The sequence below is a fragment of the Astatotilapia calliptera genome, chromosome 12, assembly GCF_964374335.1.
Source record: "Astatotilapia calliptera chromosome 12, fAstCal68.1, whole genome shotgun sequence".
In the NCBI taxonomy this organism is placed as follows: Eukaryota; Metazoa; Chordata; class Actinopteri; order Cichliformes; family Cichlidae; genus Astatotilapia; species Astatotilapia calliptera.
Window position 1 is genome coordinate 14,166,216 of NC_137433.1, and position 16,885 is coordinate 14,183,100.

The following is a 16,885-nucleotide window of genomic DNA, read 5'->3' on the forward strand; positions in this document are numbered from 1 at the left end:
ATTGAAATTTTAATTACCAAAATAAAAAGTTCAACATTCCCAAATACAAAGACCAAACCTAGCACACAATTAAACCCTCTGTAAAAGGAAAAAAGTGCAACCTGATCCGCTACTGTGCATGACTGTAGCGGACATCTTTACTGTAATAGCAGCAATTTTGACTTTGTGGGTTACAGTACAGAGCGAAAAGCTTGTGAAAGAGCAGGGTTTTGTGGGAAAATAAAAGCAGAGAATTTGTTTCAGGGGTAGGGGCAATCTAAGGAGTAGGATATGACCTATCTGGTGTAAAGCAGTGTCATGCTCTGGTTCAAGCAAATTAATGCAGATTAAACACATTTTAAATCACCTGACAGGAAAAATGTAAACCTCTAAATATAAACTGAACCCAATCCCTGGGCCACTTCAATCAAATAATTAAAAAAAAAAATAGATATATACATATCTCATATGGATCCATATATGCAAATATACATCAAGTCATTAACTTCTATTTACTTCCTATATCACAGGTGTCAGTAAACTCATAGCTATATCTTTGAATAGTTAGTTCAATACATTACTCCTACATGAGAAAATTCAACTCGTTAAGACACTTCATTCCATTCTCAACAATACACGACAAATAAAAACAAAACAAAAAAAACAGTTCCGCGGGAGGTGGTTGGGGAAGGTGGTGGGATGAGTTAGCACCGGTTTTCGTACTTTGTCTCCACTAAAGAGACAAATCAAGAGGTGACAGCGGAGGTTAGCTATTGCTGTAACGACAGACGTTGTGTGATCATTTAAAATGTGTAATGCATACAAGTAGCTATGTAACAAAATAAGTGAACAGAACAATTATATGTCAACTCCATCTGAAAAATCACAGCGGCTTTGAACTCAAGCAGCTCAAAGATAAGCACGCATTAACTCAGCTACTATTAGGTCGCTTGCGAGTAGTGGATCAACACAGTTGTGAAGAAAAGTGCTTTCTGGTCAAACATGCTGAGGAATCAACAATCCAACACTAACCCTCACAGCTGAAGGAAGGGGGGAGAAAAAAAAAAAGAAAAAAAAGGTGAGAAGCATAAGGGCATGACGCATTATTTGGCACCTAGTTCACACTCTCCTATGTTGAGCTTCAGCATGTGCCCTCGCCCTCATGAAGATATGTAGTCACTTGCAGCAGTTGTTAAGTGAGGTGCTCTCAGGAATGCCCAGCAGAGTAGAGAACCAGCTACAGTTTACAGGCAGATCTGAGGGTGAAGCGTTGTTTAACAAGACTGCACGCGGCTCGTGCCGCACATTCTTTGCTTTGAAAAACTGTAAGAAATACATTTAAGACATTTGAGAATAAACACAGATATGGAAGATATGTTAACTTGAGGAATGACTTGCTGGAGGGTACGTTCCTACGCTCTGCCCACTCGTGAAAGCGAATAGTCAAAATTCTTCAGAAAGACATTTCTTAGATTTCACTGTGCAAATAAAGTGAGACCTCAGGGAATACAAACATCCACAGACTGAGTCTTTTGGGGATTTGAAGGTTACGAGCTGCATTGTTGAGGTTAAGGTACAGTCTCAGTCTGAAGCAGGTGCAGTGGTGCTGCAGAGGTGCATTAGGATTTGAAGACGTGCACAGCTCTCACGACGTACTGCCTGCAGATCGGGCATTCATTCATCCTCTTGCCGCACTTGGTGCAAGTGACCATGTGTCCACACTCCAGGAGGACGCAGTCGATCGTAGCGTCCATGCAGATCCTGCAGAGGTTGTCGTCGTGAATCGTCAGTGGACAGTTCTCCCCATCTGCGAGAAAAGAGAGTGATATAACCACACAATGAGTAAAGGGTAAGAGAGCACTGGAATACTCAAAGCTTCACAAAGCACCCTTGTCTGATCGAGGTAGGTCATGCCCACAATCGCCTGCAAAATAACAACCCCTGCGGTTTCTAAGTGTCAAGATGTTACTATGTCAACCACACAATTTTGATCTCTAGAAGCAAGCTCAGAGTGAACACACAGGGCTGACATACTCCAGTTTTCAATATAATTACTTCACATATTCAACACACACACACACACACACACACACACACACACGAATAGATGAAGGAGATTGATCCACCATGAAAATCAATCTTCAATTTTCTTAAGTGGGATAAATGAACATTCAACTTTCATCCTCAATGCAACATCAATATCCCCTCACAGGAAGAACCACGTATGGAAATGTTTCAAAGAAATGGGTCGAATGGAAAATGAGAACAGGTTCACAACGAACACTGGTGCGGTGCAGATGGGTTCATAGATGGAACATGTGACCACAAGGTATAAGCCTTACCTCCAATGGCACCATTGCAGATGGGAGGGGGGAAGGTCATCACTTTATGAGGGAGGAGTAAAGCAAGCGCGAGACATATCAACAGGAGTCTAAACGAAAAACTCGTTCAAATGACCCTACCTGTGTGAGTTATCAATAGCACTCGCAGTAAATAATATTGTCAGAGGAAGCAGAGATATTTAGTTTCAGTGGTTAAAAACAGGATGTAGTTCCAACAATGACATCTAGGACACTGCACACAGAAGTTGGGTGAAAACTTACCTGTGGTTACAGTGCTGCTCACATTTTCCACTGCAAGAGAAATAAATGAAATGTACTGACACACTTCATTCGACCACACAACATGATGCAGTTGAAAAGGTTTGTAAACTCTTTGAAGTTAGCTGGATTTCTATGTTTAACTTGCTGATAAAATGCGGTCTGATATTAATTATAAACACAGCTCTACTTCTACTGTCTTTATTATCTTTATTACTGGCTCACAGTACAGGCTGGAGAAGGTTAACTCTACAGTTTATTAAATGGTACAGTCTGTTTTTGTAAGCAACCACAGCTTTTTTAAACATTTCCTATAGCTGCTCGAGACTTGCACAACTGTCAGGAGGAATTTAGAGTCAAGCCGCCTACATAATGGTTTCAGTTCATCAGTAATTCTAAAATATCTTGATTCTTCTTTAGGTCATCTCAGTTAAATTAAGGTCAGGACTTCTGATTTTCTCCTATTCACAGCAATGGCTGTAAAAAAAGACTTCTGGTCCTCTAGATGTCTGTAGGACAGGGCCTCAGTGACTTATTTTGGATTATACCGAATAAGAAATTAGCTTTAGTTTGTAAATCTTGGTTATACTACATTCCAAAAAACAGGATTATGGATGTCGTGCTGCCGGCTTGTGATTGACAAGTTGTTAGCTAATAAGTAAGCACTTTCACTGTTAGCCTAGCCACCCTCATCAAATCAGTTTGTATTTATTTCTTTTTCAAATGGAAAAAAAAAAAAAAAAAAAAGATGGCAAGGATGAAAATACAAATCTCAAGACTTCAAAACACAACATCAGAAACAAACAGATGACATCATGGTAGCTACGCCCACCTTTTACACTGTGCACTGACCGCGCTTCACAGATAGGTGTGAAGGACTTTTCTTCACTCCAAACATACCGCTGTGTTCACTTAAACTTTTGTTGGCTGAACATATCCTACAATAATGTCCTACAACTTTTAGGATATCCAGAAGATCTGTAGTAGTTTACGTTAATCGTATCCTATTGTTCAGTGATTTTTCTCAAAATTTACACATGACCAAAGATTTCAGCCTTCTGAGAGACTGAGCAGGCTGCTTAATGCTTCGCACCACACCAGTCGCTTTTTGTTCTTGAGAACAGCAGACTTAATAAAGACATGCAAGGACTGGTTACTAACCTGAAAGGTAACCTCTATCCTCTATTACCTGAACACTGGACTTTTTAGAGAAGTAATTAGCACAGAGGTTAATAAACTCTTCCAGCCTGGACTGTGAGTATCTATTCAGAGTCTTTAATAAAGATGCGACAAAATGAGTGTTTGTGTTTTATTAGTTTAGTCACATTTGTCTGTGATTGTTATTTAGATGAAGATAAGACCACGTTTATGTGCAAAAGATCTTAACTATTACAAACATTTCATATACTATAGATGATTTCTATAGGAAATAAAAAAAACAGGACTGCTTTAGAGCTGACAGCCCCCCCTCCCCCCACAGGATTTAAACACAGTAAGAAAGTTAATACCCACATGATTTCCTGTTCTCTTCAGTCTCCCTGTAAAGTCTGCTGACACGCTCCACCAGCTCCCACTTCTCACAGCACCCTGAATAGTTGACAAAATTCCTGGCCAGTATCTCTTTCAGCTGCCTGACAGACAGGCCCTCAATATCCCGTAAACTGGAGATGTCTGAGAGGGATGCTCTGGCCCAACGTCGAGTCTGAGGACTAACCTACAGGACAGGAAACACCACTAAATGAAATATTATGCACACAATACTCTTTTTTCATCATATTCTGCTTCTTGTTAATCATTATAATTTATTTGTTTGTTTGTTTTTTAAACTGTCTGCAAACATGAACGCATAACTGAGTTTTCATATCTCCAAGTAAGCAGAACTGTTTCTGGGATCTTAGATGAATAAAATTCTTTTCATTGATTTTCAACCCAAGTCACCCAAAAGCATCTAAGCATTCATCACACTGCTCTCTAATACTTGCACCACAGTTTTATCAGCAATAATGCATGAATTCACTTTTATTAAAAGGAAAATAAATAGAAAGACCTCAGGAGTGTCTTCACTGGGATCCAAGTTGAGAAGAGACACTGATGTACCGTCTCCCAAATCCTGAAAGGCAACAACAAACATCGTATGCACTGCACACAAGAAGCATGCCGCCAACAGAAGATTAGGATTAGACAGACCTCAGCCAGCCCATTGATACACTGGAAACAACAATGCCTGGTACGTTCCATTCAAAGACAAGCTTACTGCTCTATAATCAGGCCTGGTACAAGTATTTATAGTGGCTCCTGGCTGCTTGAGGTTGGGCTCTCTTCTAGCTTATTTGCTTTCTTTTATTGCTTTCTAGAGTCCTGATTTGTTTTTATTTAGTTGGTGTGCAAATTTAGCTGAAAGGATGAGCAGTGAACTCTAACCGACTCATTTTCTGGAAAACACTCACGTGAATTTCTTAGAAATGTATGCGTTGCACCAACAGAAAAGTATTACTACATAAATATCTGTAGAGGTCTGGAGAGTATGTTATTTGCATACATGTGTTTAACCTGGTTCTGACCTGGTTGGTGTCAGAGCTATCGCTCCTGCTGAGCGCTTCCTCCTGAGAGGCAGCGAACGCAGACAGCTCGGAGGCAGACTGTGTGGTAGAAGGGGTTGGAGTGTACAGGGAACGCGACTGAAGGCTGGTCATGTCGGGGTCCTCCTCTTCCTCGATTCCTTGATGACAGAGAACCAAGTCCACCAGATCTTCCTTCTCCCTGCAGGTGTCGGTGGGGATGTTACGCAGCAGCAAGTACTGACGCAGGTCCTTCACTCTGAGACGCATGAGCCGCGGCCGCTGAAAGGCCGTCGCCTTCAGCAAATGACACGTGGCACAAATGCGTAAATTCTCCTGAAGCACGGAGCACAGAGAGCAGAAGCCCTTCTTGCAGTCGCAGCAAATATACTGAGGAAGATAAACAAGGTGATGGAAATGAGGGAATTAGTGATTTATGCACACCTTCCGCCATGTGCTACTGCAAGGTATCTCATCGCAGGAAGACGTCACAGACAAAAATGTAACCCGTCTCATTCTCCTCCTTATATGCACATATATTTTATAATAAATATTGCTATTACAGTCAAAACAGGAAAAATACCAAAACCATTTAATAAATCACTGAATGCCACCAGAGCTTTATTGCATTTCTATCACTCACATCTGCTCTTCCCATGCAGACAGAGACAGGAGGTGCTTTCTTTCATGTGACAAACATCAAAGAGTAATAAATGCAAGATATGGGATTAGACCGGCATGGTGGTGTGCAGAGGGTTCAGACAGAGTGAGAGCCTGAGCATGAAGATATTAGAGCACTAGCATGTTGGTCCATCTGCCTCCCAACTTGTGCCTTTTTGTCCCAGGACAAATAAATATTCATCATGTCAGCACTCTAGAAAACCAGTTAGCCTCTTTTTAACTATTTGAATTCGTTTAAACCTTTATAATTACATGCTTTTTTCTTCAAAAAAAAAAAAGAAAAAAAAAAAAAAAAAGAACACCCATTAAAAATGCACATGAGAAAATGAGCTAAGCACGCACACTCTCCATGCCCACAGTACTTCTGTCTAAATAATTCATTTAATATGTTTCCTCCTTATCAGACCAGGTAATATGTTTGTATTAGACAGAACACCCAGGCACCTACCTTCCTCCTGAAGACTGAGAAGGCCTGACCACAGGCCTTGCATACAAGACTGGGACTCCCTGAGCTGGTGGGCGGGTACGTGGAATATCCCGCACTGGGGGCAAATCTGAAGGGTCCAGCACCGGCCCCGAACCCTGGCTGCTGGCCTCTGACGGCCCCAGTACCCATGACTTCATTCAGCAGACCACAGCATGAAGCCCACATGGAAGAGGCCCCTGCCTGACATTTACAAAACACCTTTACTTCAGTATTTAGTGTCTTCACGTTGAATCCTGAAGAACATCTTGTTCTTACTGACAATATGTCAGCCACAAAGGCCCATCAGTATAATTTATACACGGTTACCACAAGCACCACAAGGTCACATATATGTGCATATTATACATGATTATAATACATGAAACTACTAGAAGGGGTTTGTACGAGCTGTTCATAAAGCACAAGATGTGAATAGATAAAGTAAATGTCAACAGTAAAAGCACTTAAGGTACCTAATGTCACAAAAAAGCAGAAAAAAAGCTAGACCAATATTCACCTGGAAACCTAATGTAACTAAATAATCTTAACGTCAAATCAGTGTTGAGTGACAGGTGCCAGAGTGGCTGTTTGTCCGGCCGTTTTGAGTATTTAGCCAGCACAAGCCCAGAAACGTCAGCGACCTGAAGCTTGCGTTAGCCGTTTGGTGCTAGCGAAAATCTAATCAGACAGATAATTGGAACAAAGGTTATGTAAAGAAAAAAATACCTTCATTGCAACTCCGGCGTGTCTACCAAGACAAAAGAGACTGTCAGTGTAACCATTGCAATGCGTAGCGTCGCTTATTTAGATAAAGTATCTTCTCTGAACGTAATGTGATGAAACCAACTCCCGAGTCCACCGCCGCTGTACTGCTGCTTCTGTGGTCTTATTGCAGCCAGGCGACGCATTAGTGCCACCTACTGTTAACTTGCAGAAATTGTCCACAAAAATGAACAAAAATATGTAGGCACTTTATAATCAAATTTCGCCAAAACATACACAAATGAAGATAATAATTTTAGAAGATAAGATAGACTGATTCGCAGACAGTGATAATCCTATCTTTGCTCTGAAACAGACAAACAAATATTAATTTAAGTTTTAATTCATCATCATTCCACAAGTGTGCCCCTTCTAATTCTTCTCAGGTTGCCACTCTTTGAACCATAAACAGATACTTCAATAATGACTGTTATTTTTTTTAATATACATATGCTCTTGTAATTCTATTTATACGGAGCTTTTGCGAGATCTCGCAAAAGTCCGTCTTAATTTTTTTTTCTCCCATGTCCCCTGCGGGGCTCCATAGTTTTGGATGCGCTCGGCTCCAACCAATCAGACCAATTAATGCAGACGGCGCACTGTCACTAATCCCGTAACTGCACACTACCCATAATCCTCAACCGCCGTTGCTATGGAAATGAAGATAACAACAGCTTGGTGCTACCCGTTATTCCTTTATTTACTCTAAAATAATAACCAGCGATAATACGAAAATAAACTGGCCCAGTGTTTAATTATGTAATTACAAATTGCAAATGTTATTTTTTTATTTAATTTTTTTTACAAATTGCAATATTTATCTACAGCGCGCCTTTAGCGACATGTCAACAGATCTTAAGCAAGGCGATTGGATGGTTCTTACTGCAATGCATCTTGGGAGTCGTAGTAAATGTATCTTTCAACTCACGGTCCTGCAGCGAATTTTTCGACTCGACACGAGGCAGATCCTAGCTAAGTAAGTTGTGATAAACTGTGGGTAATTTGCATGTTAAACTGATATTAAACTTGAAATGTTTTCACAGAGCAGTCTGTGTACCAAGAGAACTACTTCTGCAAAAGTTTATTTAATTTTATTTTTGGTGATGTATTCTCATGTGTAAGACACTTGCTTGGCCACCCAGCTAATGTTAGTACTGCTCTATTTTAGCAATGTATCTTTTCTGTAATCAATTCAGTTTTTTTTAACCCTATTGACGTAATTAACTCAATATTAATGACTTTAATCTCGTAATTGATTTTTTTTCTAAATATGGTGTAATACTGCCTCGTAATATAAGTTATTTCTTTGGTCATAAATTATTTTTGTAATCATTTAACCAAAACAGACCTGAAATGATCCCTACATGTTCCATTTTCATTTGCAGAAATGACAAAGCCAAAAACCAAACCATGCCCTTCCTGTCAGGCTCCAAACACCTGCAACAGGAAGACATGCAGTGGATGCCTGGGCAGCCTGAACGTAAAGGAGTGATTGAAAAAAAAACAAGAACAGTTTAAAAACAGTAACTGGGCTGCCTCTGTTAAAAACAACAGAAATGCGAGCAGGATGGTTAATTCAGCCCAGTTGTCAGTAAGTTTAAAAGTTCTGATCTAATAAGTGGTTGGTCTGCTAGACAATTCTTTATTGATCACAGTTGTCAATGTTTTCTTGTATATCATGAAGTAAGAAACTAACAAGACATGTATATACACATAAAATATTAATTTATAAAAGAGCATAAATAAAAACGTTATTCACATCAGAATAACATCATCACACTATGCTTTGTCCATTATCTGTAACCAGGTGTCCTTATCAGGTAGCCTATCCTAGCTGTCTTTGGGTGATACTCATGGTACACCCTAGATAAGAAGGCAGATCACCACGGGGTACACAGAGACAAACAAGATGGTGAGGATGAGGATAGTTAACAGTCACCAGCTATTCTATTCTATTCTACTCTACTCTATTCTGTTCTGTTCTATTCTATTCTATTATTCAGCCAAGGTTCAGACCAGTAACCTTCTTGCTGTGAGGTGACAGCTGCCCTACATGTCCTGTTGCTAACATAAAATAGTGTTATATATGCCTTATTACCTCCCCATGTGGCGTTCACATCACCAAAGCTAGCCATACTGAACCTCTGGTGTTACCCACCTGAACAATTTTGTATGTGTGTGTGTGTATAGTATGGTCTTTCACACTCATGTATATACAAATGTAATTTTAAAAATCTTCACGAAAACCAGACCTGATAATTCTCTTCGAGACTTTCTAGTATAACAAATGTTATAATGTTACCAATATGAACACCAAGATTCTTAAATAACTTATATACTTCTTAAGAGGTTACCTGATTACCTCCCTGAGGTAGTTAGCATCACCATTGTACAAAACTCCTAAGTCACAGTACTAGCTTGAAGTGTCAAATGTTATGCACTACAAAGTCAGGAAAGTAGTGTCATCAGAGGAAAAAAGTCATTAGCTATCTGGATTTATAGTCACACTCATTAATTTATTAATGTACAATGTAGAAAAGCACTACAGATGTCACACTACCCTAGAGGGCACTTGTACTGAATGATTTGAGTCAGTGAGTGTGTGAGATGACATATTTGATGCCAATATTCACAAGTTGTAACTTTAGTAAAAACTTAACTGAAAACATGCAAATCACTACTTATGTGTTTATGTGTACTGTACATTTTTTCAACCCATTTTAATGAATATTTAATATTTAAAATTTTGCAGAATTACAAGCTTCACCTCCTGCTAAAAGTTCTACACCAGCAGCTGGATCATCCTCTGCTGACAGTGTCGATGCTGGATCAGTCCCAGACCCAGAGGCTCTAAACGAGGAATTTATTCTTCATTTAGAGCCTGTACCAACATCTTCCCTCTGTCAGCCTCCTGCATCCTCCTCTTCATCTCTGCTTCCTCCTGCATCCTCCTCTTCATCTCTGCTTTCTCCTGTATCCTCCTCTCCATCTCTGCTTCCTCCTGCATCCTCCTCTTCATCTCTGCTTTCTCCTGCATCCTCCTCTTCATCTCTGCTTCCTCCTGCATCCTCCTCTCCGTCTCTGCTTTCTCCTGCATCCTCCTCTTCCCTCTCTCAGCCTCCTGCATCCTCCTCTTCATCTCTGCTTCCTCCTGCATCCTCCTCTTCGTCTCTGCTTCCTCCTGCATCCTTCTCTTCATCTCTGCTTCCTCCTGCATCCTCCTCTTCATCGCTGCTTCCTCCTGCATCCTCCTCTTCATCTCTGCTTTCTCCTGCATCCTCCTCTCCATCTCTGCTTCCTCCTGCATCCTCCTCTTCATCTCTGCTTTCTCCTGCATCCTCCTCTCCATCTCTGCTTTCTCCTGCATCCTCCTCTCCGTCTCTGCTTCCTCCTGCATCCTCCTCTCCGTCTCTGCTTCCTCCTGCATCCTCCTCTCCATCTCTGCTTCCTCCTGCATCTTCCTCTCCATCTCTGCTTCCTCCTGCATCCTCCTCTTCATCTCTGCTTCCTCCTGCATCTTCCTCTCTGTCCTCTCCATCTCTGCTTCCTCCTGCATCCTCCTCTTCGTCTCTGCTTCCTCCTGCATCCTCCTCTCCATCTCCACATCCTGCATCTCCCTCAATTTCTACGGTGTACACCTCGGATGTCCCAAACAAAACAAAAGGACAAGGAAAGGTTAGATGTTATGGTACTGTAAATGTACGAAACATATGAATATATGAAGAGATAGTAGACAGGAGAGTTGTAAATGTAAGTAATTTAGCCTGCTGTTGTGCAGATTTGTTTGCGTCTTTGGACTTCCCGGATTTGAACTGTGCCTGACTGACTATCTATAAGCTTTTGTATTTGATGAATCTACACTAATTCAGCCACTGAGTCTGTATTTCGCTCCAAATAGGACATTAAATAAGAACATACCACCTGATACGACCTGGTCGTGCTGCCTTCCTGATGTTTACGTTCTTTAAAGTCCTCCTGACATCATGCTCAGAAGGAGTGATTGATGTGGAGGTGCTCCTTCCCATTCAGTAACATCTGCTTCAGTTAGTTTTGCTTGTGAGCCACAATGTAAGCAGTGTTGCTTTGCTGACATGCACTCGATGCTGGCAGTACAAGCATTGTAGTGGTTCTTATGTTTTTGTAAACTAATTGTATAATATATTGAGCCATTCAATAGTACACAAATGTTTATAAGCTCCTTTTTGTATGCAACTTGCATGTCTTTCTTAATTAATTGTTTGTTTATCATGTTTTTTAGGAAAAAGAAGAAGTTAAAGTCAAGTGGAAACCCTGCTCAACATGGTATGTAGTAACAACTTTGTTGGACGGGAACAGACATTCATATTGTTGATAAATAGTTATCACCTCAATTTGAATTCATGTATTTGGACTAAAGTAAATTGGGAGCTTTTAGCTATCGAGCTCCTCTTCTGTGAGGAGCTTGATAGCTGTCCACCTCCAAAGTCCATTATGAGTTTTGGAGGTGGACATGGTCAACACTTTTAAGAGTAGGCATAAGACTTTACTTCTTTATAGAGCTTATAGTTAGGGCTGGTTCAGCTCAGCCCTTAGTTATGCTGTAATAGGACCAGACTGCTGGGGGTTAGTGTCCCCCCCCCCTCTCTGTCTGTCTCTTTCAGGGTTATGCAGGCTCAGTATTGGTTGAAGATGCAGTCACGTCTCCTTTTACTGAAAACTCTCCCCCTCTCCCTCACCATCTGTAAACATACATGTCTCAGTAATGCAGTTCATGCATGTTACTAACTAGACTTCTTCCCTGGAGTTTCTGTGCTCTCTCATCCAGCAGCTTCCGATGGATCGTGGCTGCTGCTGTGGTCCTGCTTGACATCTACTACATATATTATTACTCTCTGACTTGATTTATATTACAATGAAGGTGTATAAAGCATGACATGAATATAGAAGATATTTCATCCTAAAAAATTGTCATATGTCACAACCTAAATTATCCTATTTTGTGTGTGCTTGTCGTTGTTTTTTGTTATGTTTTTCTCCTGACAGTGGCAAAGTGTGGGATGACACATGGGAACCTGCGCAGTTTTACACACAGTAAACCAGGCACCACAGGTCGCAGAGATCGCACAGTTCACAGTTTGTAGTTCAGCATAAAAGTTCAAAATAAAATATTTACTATACATTTCAACCAGTGTCAGTCTCTGTTTCACTCTCTAATTGTGGCTTAAGTACCTAACACATTCATGAATCTGATCGATCAATATCTTCCCTGCACTCGATATCTCATAGTTTTACATATCAGCCAACATTATTGTCTACATCCTCATAAATATAGAAGTGACTTGCTTATTATAACATATTACAAGTTAAAGTAATACTGCACTGCACGTATAGTAAGTAACACCTACTGTGTATGGGAGCCTAAAGCAAAGTTAACTGCACCAGTACCAGCTTCAGAACATATTGCATATTATGTTTCTACCTTTTTGTAATATGTCATGTTTAGATGCAGTGACAATTGCACATTTGGAGTTGTGGTCATATGTGGTTTTTATATATATATATATACACAGGGTATTAGAAAAAAATTGACATTTTTTGTTATTTTTCTTGTTTGTTTGCACATTATTATTGTGTACATATTACATATGTAACATTATTGTTAATATTATTATTAGATATCAAAGATACAATTTGATTGAGGGTTTTCCTGTCATAATTTCAATACAAATGCAATTACACACGTAAACAATAGGATCAAAATAAACTTTTAAAAAGTCTGGTGATCAAATGCTGATTTTCAAAACATTCTAGAGGAAAATAAGAGATAAAATAATCTGAACAGTAACAGTGATCTTGGATGATGATTCAATGATTCTGTTTCAATCAATAGGTTCGTATCTATGACAATAATTTGATAAGTTTAACAGGTTGGTTTAGGCCTGGCAATACTGGAAATATTCACAAACTTTTGTTTTTGAAGAATGTTTATCTTTTTTGGGATGAAGCTATCTGGCAAAATGTTGTGGATTGATTTGCCATGTTCAACCACTGTTACACCAAACTCTCTCACTTATAACATGATAAAGGCCTCTTACTCTGTGTCATGGATTTTCTGTCGTTTTGGGGACACGGGGCCAAAGTCTGAGGCAATAAGTCAGATCAAAGAAGGCAATGTTTCTAAAATGGGAGTTTACTTATGTCATTATATATATCCAGGAATATGTGCCTGAGGATAGTTGTCATGAATTCAATATTAAATCAAAGTATTCCTTAATTACCACAGCTGACACGAGTTCTCCATAGTTGCCTGCTGTCTCAGGATCTGTCTCCAAAAAGGACCAGGGAGCGCTAACATGTTATGTTCTAAACTGATGAAGAAAATGCACATTAAACATAACATAAACTTACTGAGTGAAGTAATGTCAAGAGGATTCCTTTAGCTCCTATTTGGTTGGTTCCTTGATCAGTGCAATACAGAATCATTAATCTGGTTTTATGTAGTGTCCTTAAAACATGTCAAAATGGGGCTCACTAGTCTGTGTGGCCTCCATATGCCTGTATGACCTCCCTACAACACCTGGGCATGCTCCTGATGAAGTGGCAGATGCTCTCCTGATGGATCTCCTCCCAGACTCCAGGACTAAAGCATCTGCCCACTCCTGGACATTTTGTGGTGCAGTTGGTGGATGGAGCGAGACATGATGTCCCAGATGTCCTCAATTGGATTCAGGTCTGGGGAATGGGCGGGCCAGTCCACAGCATCAATGCCTTCGTCTTGCAGGAACTGCTGACACACTCCAGCCACATGAGGTCTAGGATTGTCGTGCATTAGGAGGAAACCGGGGCCAACCGCACCAGCATATGGTCTCACAAGGGGTCTGAGGATCTCATCTCAGTACCTAATGGCAGTCAGGCTACCTCTGCCGAACACATGGAGGGCTGTGCAGCTCCCCAAAGAAATGCCACCCCACACCAAAACTGACCCACTGCCAAACTCATGCTGGAGGATGTTGCAGGCAGCAGAAGGTTCTCCACGGCGTCTCCAGACTCTGTCACAAGTGCTCAGTGTGAACCTGCCTTCATCCATGAGGAGCAAAGTTGCCAATCTTTGTGTTCTCTGGCAAATGCCAAACATCCGGCATAGTGTTGGGCTGTAAGCACAACCCCCACCTGTGGACGTCGGGCCCTCATAACACCCTCATGGAGTCAGTTTCTGACCGTTTGAGCAGACGTGCACATTTGTGGCCTGCTGGAGGTCATTTTGCACAGCTCTGGCCTTTCTTTCCTACCCCACAGTACCTTCCCTTACCATTCGTTTCCTACTCTTTTACTTCTTTGATGACGGTTGTCTTTCTAGATAAGCAATTTCATTTGCTCTGGGGCGAGTCACTGGCTCGGGTGCATTCTGGGACAGTCAGTTCACCAGTGTGCTGGCATGCTTCTTAACAAACACCACTACAGCAAACATCTCAATTGTACTTGTTGATTTCTTCGACAAAACACTGAACAAAAAAATGCACTTGTGAGTGTGCTGCCTGGTGCTTTTAAATTTTGTGATAATTTGAGCAGCCCAGAAAGCATCCCATAAATTCAATTGTGTTATCATATCTGAACATGTACACTAGTCATTAAATTAGATGGGAAAGAATGATTCAGGGTAAACAACTGCACCAAGGAAATTCCATTTTTCTTCTCAAAATGTAAAATGTCTGTTGAAAAATCACATTAAACAGAGATGTGATTAACTTTTTATTTTACCAAACATAACATCAATGATGACACAATCAGTCTTCATCAGAAGTGCTCAAATCACTCTCAGTGGCATCGTCTGGAATGTCTTCCTCCTCCTCCGAGTCCATTTCCAGGAGTGGTTGGTGGCTGAGGATTCTCTTGTACACGTCCTTTACTTTGAGCATTTCAGCTTTCAGTTCACTTCTTTCTTTTTTTTTAAAAACCAGGCTACAGAGTCCCTTCTGTGCATCCTCCGACATGCCAACAAAGGAGGCTGTAAAAAGAACAAAACAAATAAATATGAGTAAAGCAAAAAACAAACAAACAAACAAAAAAACCCTCACCTCATAAACACAAGGAATTAGGATCCTGTCATTAAACTTTTTTTTTTAAAGGGAGAAGGCAGTGTTAGCTAGCAATCTAGATATAGGTAAAAGATCTAGTAAGACTTTAGCATCTGCTCTTATTTTCAATCGATTCATCAAAAAATTAATAAATAAAAGATGTGCTTACAGTCTGAGGAGATTGCCCCCAACACCACAGATCACATTCGCAACACTTTCCAGTGATGCCGCATCTCCCTGCAAAGGATCATCTCCTCCTCTCTCAGGCGCCTCACAGCCATCACCTTCTCAAAGACCTTTCTCTTTGTCCGGAGGTCAGCAGCAGCTACGGTTTAACAATATCAGATGGGAAAACATAGTAGCATATTATGATTCAAGAACAAAACATTCAACTACTGCTCAGATACTGGGAGTTTGTTTAAAAAGGATATTTAGAAATCAAGAGCTTACGTTCACTTGTGCTCTGCCAGGGCCAAATGTCGGTCTGCATGAGGGCATCACTGGATACGATTTGCTTTGTTGGTTCAGCGAGCTTGTTGTAGTCATCAGCAGCAGCCGCCGCCAAGCGTTTCTTCTCAACTAAGATGACCTTGCGAATTCTGTGTCGCCTCTTGTTGCCATCTGTAAATAATCATAAAAAATTCACACCTTCACATAATGTATATAGTTACATTTTAATCTACACTCATCAATTTGTTTGCTAGAACAAATCACATCCAGCTCAAACAAACCTGGAGCTGATTTTATTCTGTTTACAAAGTAGCTGTACAAACTAAGTATCAAACGGTCCATTTCAAAGAAACTGGGACGTACCATTTTGTCTGTAAAGACTTTGTGTTCGCACTCTGATGATGACGACAAGCTCCTCTATTCGTGCCTGCAACGCTCCAAGGCTGCCATCAGTTTGATCACTTTCTAAGTGAGAGGAATATTAATCAGAATACAGGATGAGTAACAGTCACCAAACTACAGTGGACTCTGTAATCACTGACTTGATGACATTCATTATAAGACATCTGTAGCCTTCATGTGCTGCATTATCATTAGATAACAAGTATGTTGGTGTTCAGGTTTATAAAACCAACTAGTACAACATCATTTCAGCCCAGGTTCTATCCAATTTGATGAAACGCAACAACTCTACCATAAATTCTGCTTTTACAAGGCTTATTTTTCATTGTTTGTTGACACTGTCAGAAAGATCTTAATTCTACCTTAAGTTCTTTAATGAGGCCATGGTGGGTCCTATTGTTATACATGAGTGCATTATATTGAGACTCACCTTCAGCCCATTTCTACACATCGGCCACCCATTGCTGCAGTGTGTCGTCATCCACACCCAGCTCATTTTTGGTCGCATTCAGGCTCTCCACTTGTTCTCTAAGGATCTTATGATCTAAGAATACATTAATAAATGTCATTCATATTGACATTAAAAGAGTACTGGTGTTTTTCCCCCATTACCACACACATTAAAATGGTTTTTGAAAAAAAAAAAATCACCTTTAGATATCTCTGGCTCAAAGTGCGGCCCAGTTGTTCCACTTCCACATAACCGGGTTTAATATAAATATCAGTGTCATGCATAATTCGGTAATTCTGGTCAATTTATTTTAGATGTGTTTTTTATATAATAATAATAATAATAATAATAATAATAATAATAATAATAATAATAATAATAATAATAATAATAATAATAATAATAATGTGGGTTTATTTATTTACTTTTAGAAAAGACACTTCCGGTCTCACACGATATGCGCGCCAATAGTAAGCGTCTCC

The 16,885-nt window shown here is 40.2% G+C and overlaps 1 protein-coding gene and 1 long non-coding RNA gene across 4 annotated transcripts; one reads left to right on the forward strand and one right to left on the reverse strand.

Moving 5' to 3' along the window:
* Nucleotides 1-834: 834 nt before the first annotated feature.
* On the reverse strand, nucleotides 835-7,166 carry rnf34a (ring finger protein 34a). Of its 3 annotated transcripts, XM_026188030.2 has the most exons (8): nucleotides 7,011-7,166; nucleotides 6,267-6,485; nucleotides 5,141-5,527; nucleotides 4,627-4,689; nucleotides 4,092-4,293; nucleotides 2,583-2,612; nucleotides 2,322-2,363; nucleotides 1,326-1,786 (listed from the first exon to the last, which is right to left on the reverse strand). In XM_026188030.2, exons 1-8 carry the CDS (start codon nucleotides 7,014-7,016, stop codon nucleotides 1,599-1,601), a joined length of 1,137 nt encoding a protein of 378 aa, XP_026043815.1. In that variant the 5' UTR covers nucleotides 7,017-7,166; the 3' UTR covers nucleotides 1,326-1,598. The 3 variants fall into 3 exon arrangements, with proteins under 3 accessions (XP_026043816.1, XP_026043815.1, XP_080165150.1); XM_026188031.2 differs by lacking the exon at nucleotides 2,322-2,363 and having other exon boundaries at nucleotides 835-1,786; XM_080309024.1 differs by lacking the exons at nucleotides 2,322-2,363; nucleotides 2,583-2,612 and having other exon boundaries at nucleotides 1,451-1,786.
* A 728-nt stretch (nucleotides 7,167-7,894) lies between these two features.
* Nucleotides 7,895-12,210, forward strand: LOC113033715 (uncharacterized). Its single transcript, XR_013912565.1, has 4 exons — nucleotides 7,895-8,022; nucleotides 8,432-8,637; nucleotides 11,305-11,348; nucleotides 12,069-12,210. It is a non-coding gene; the product is annotated as an uncharacterized LOC113033715 (long non-coding RNA).
* Nucleotides 12,211-16,885: the final 4,675 nt, after the last annotated feature.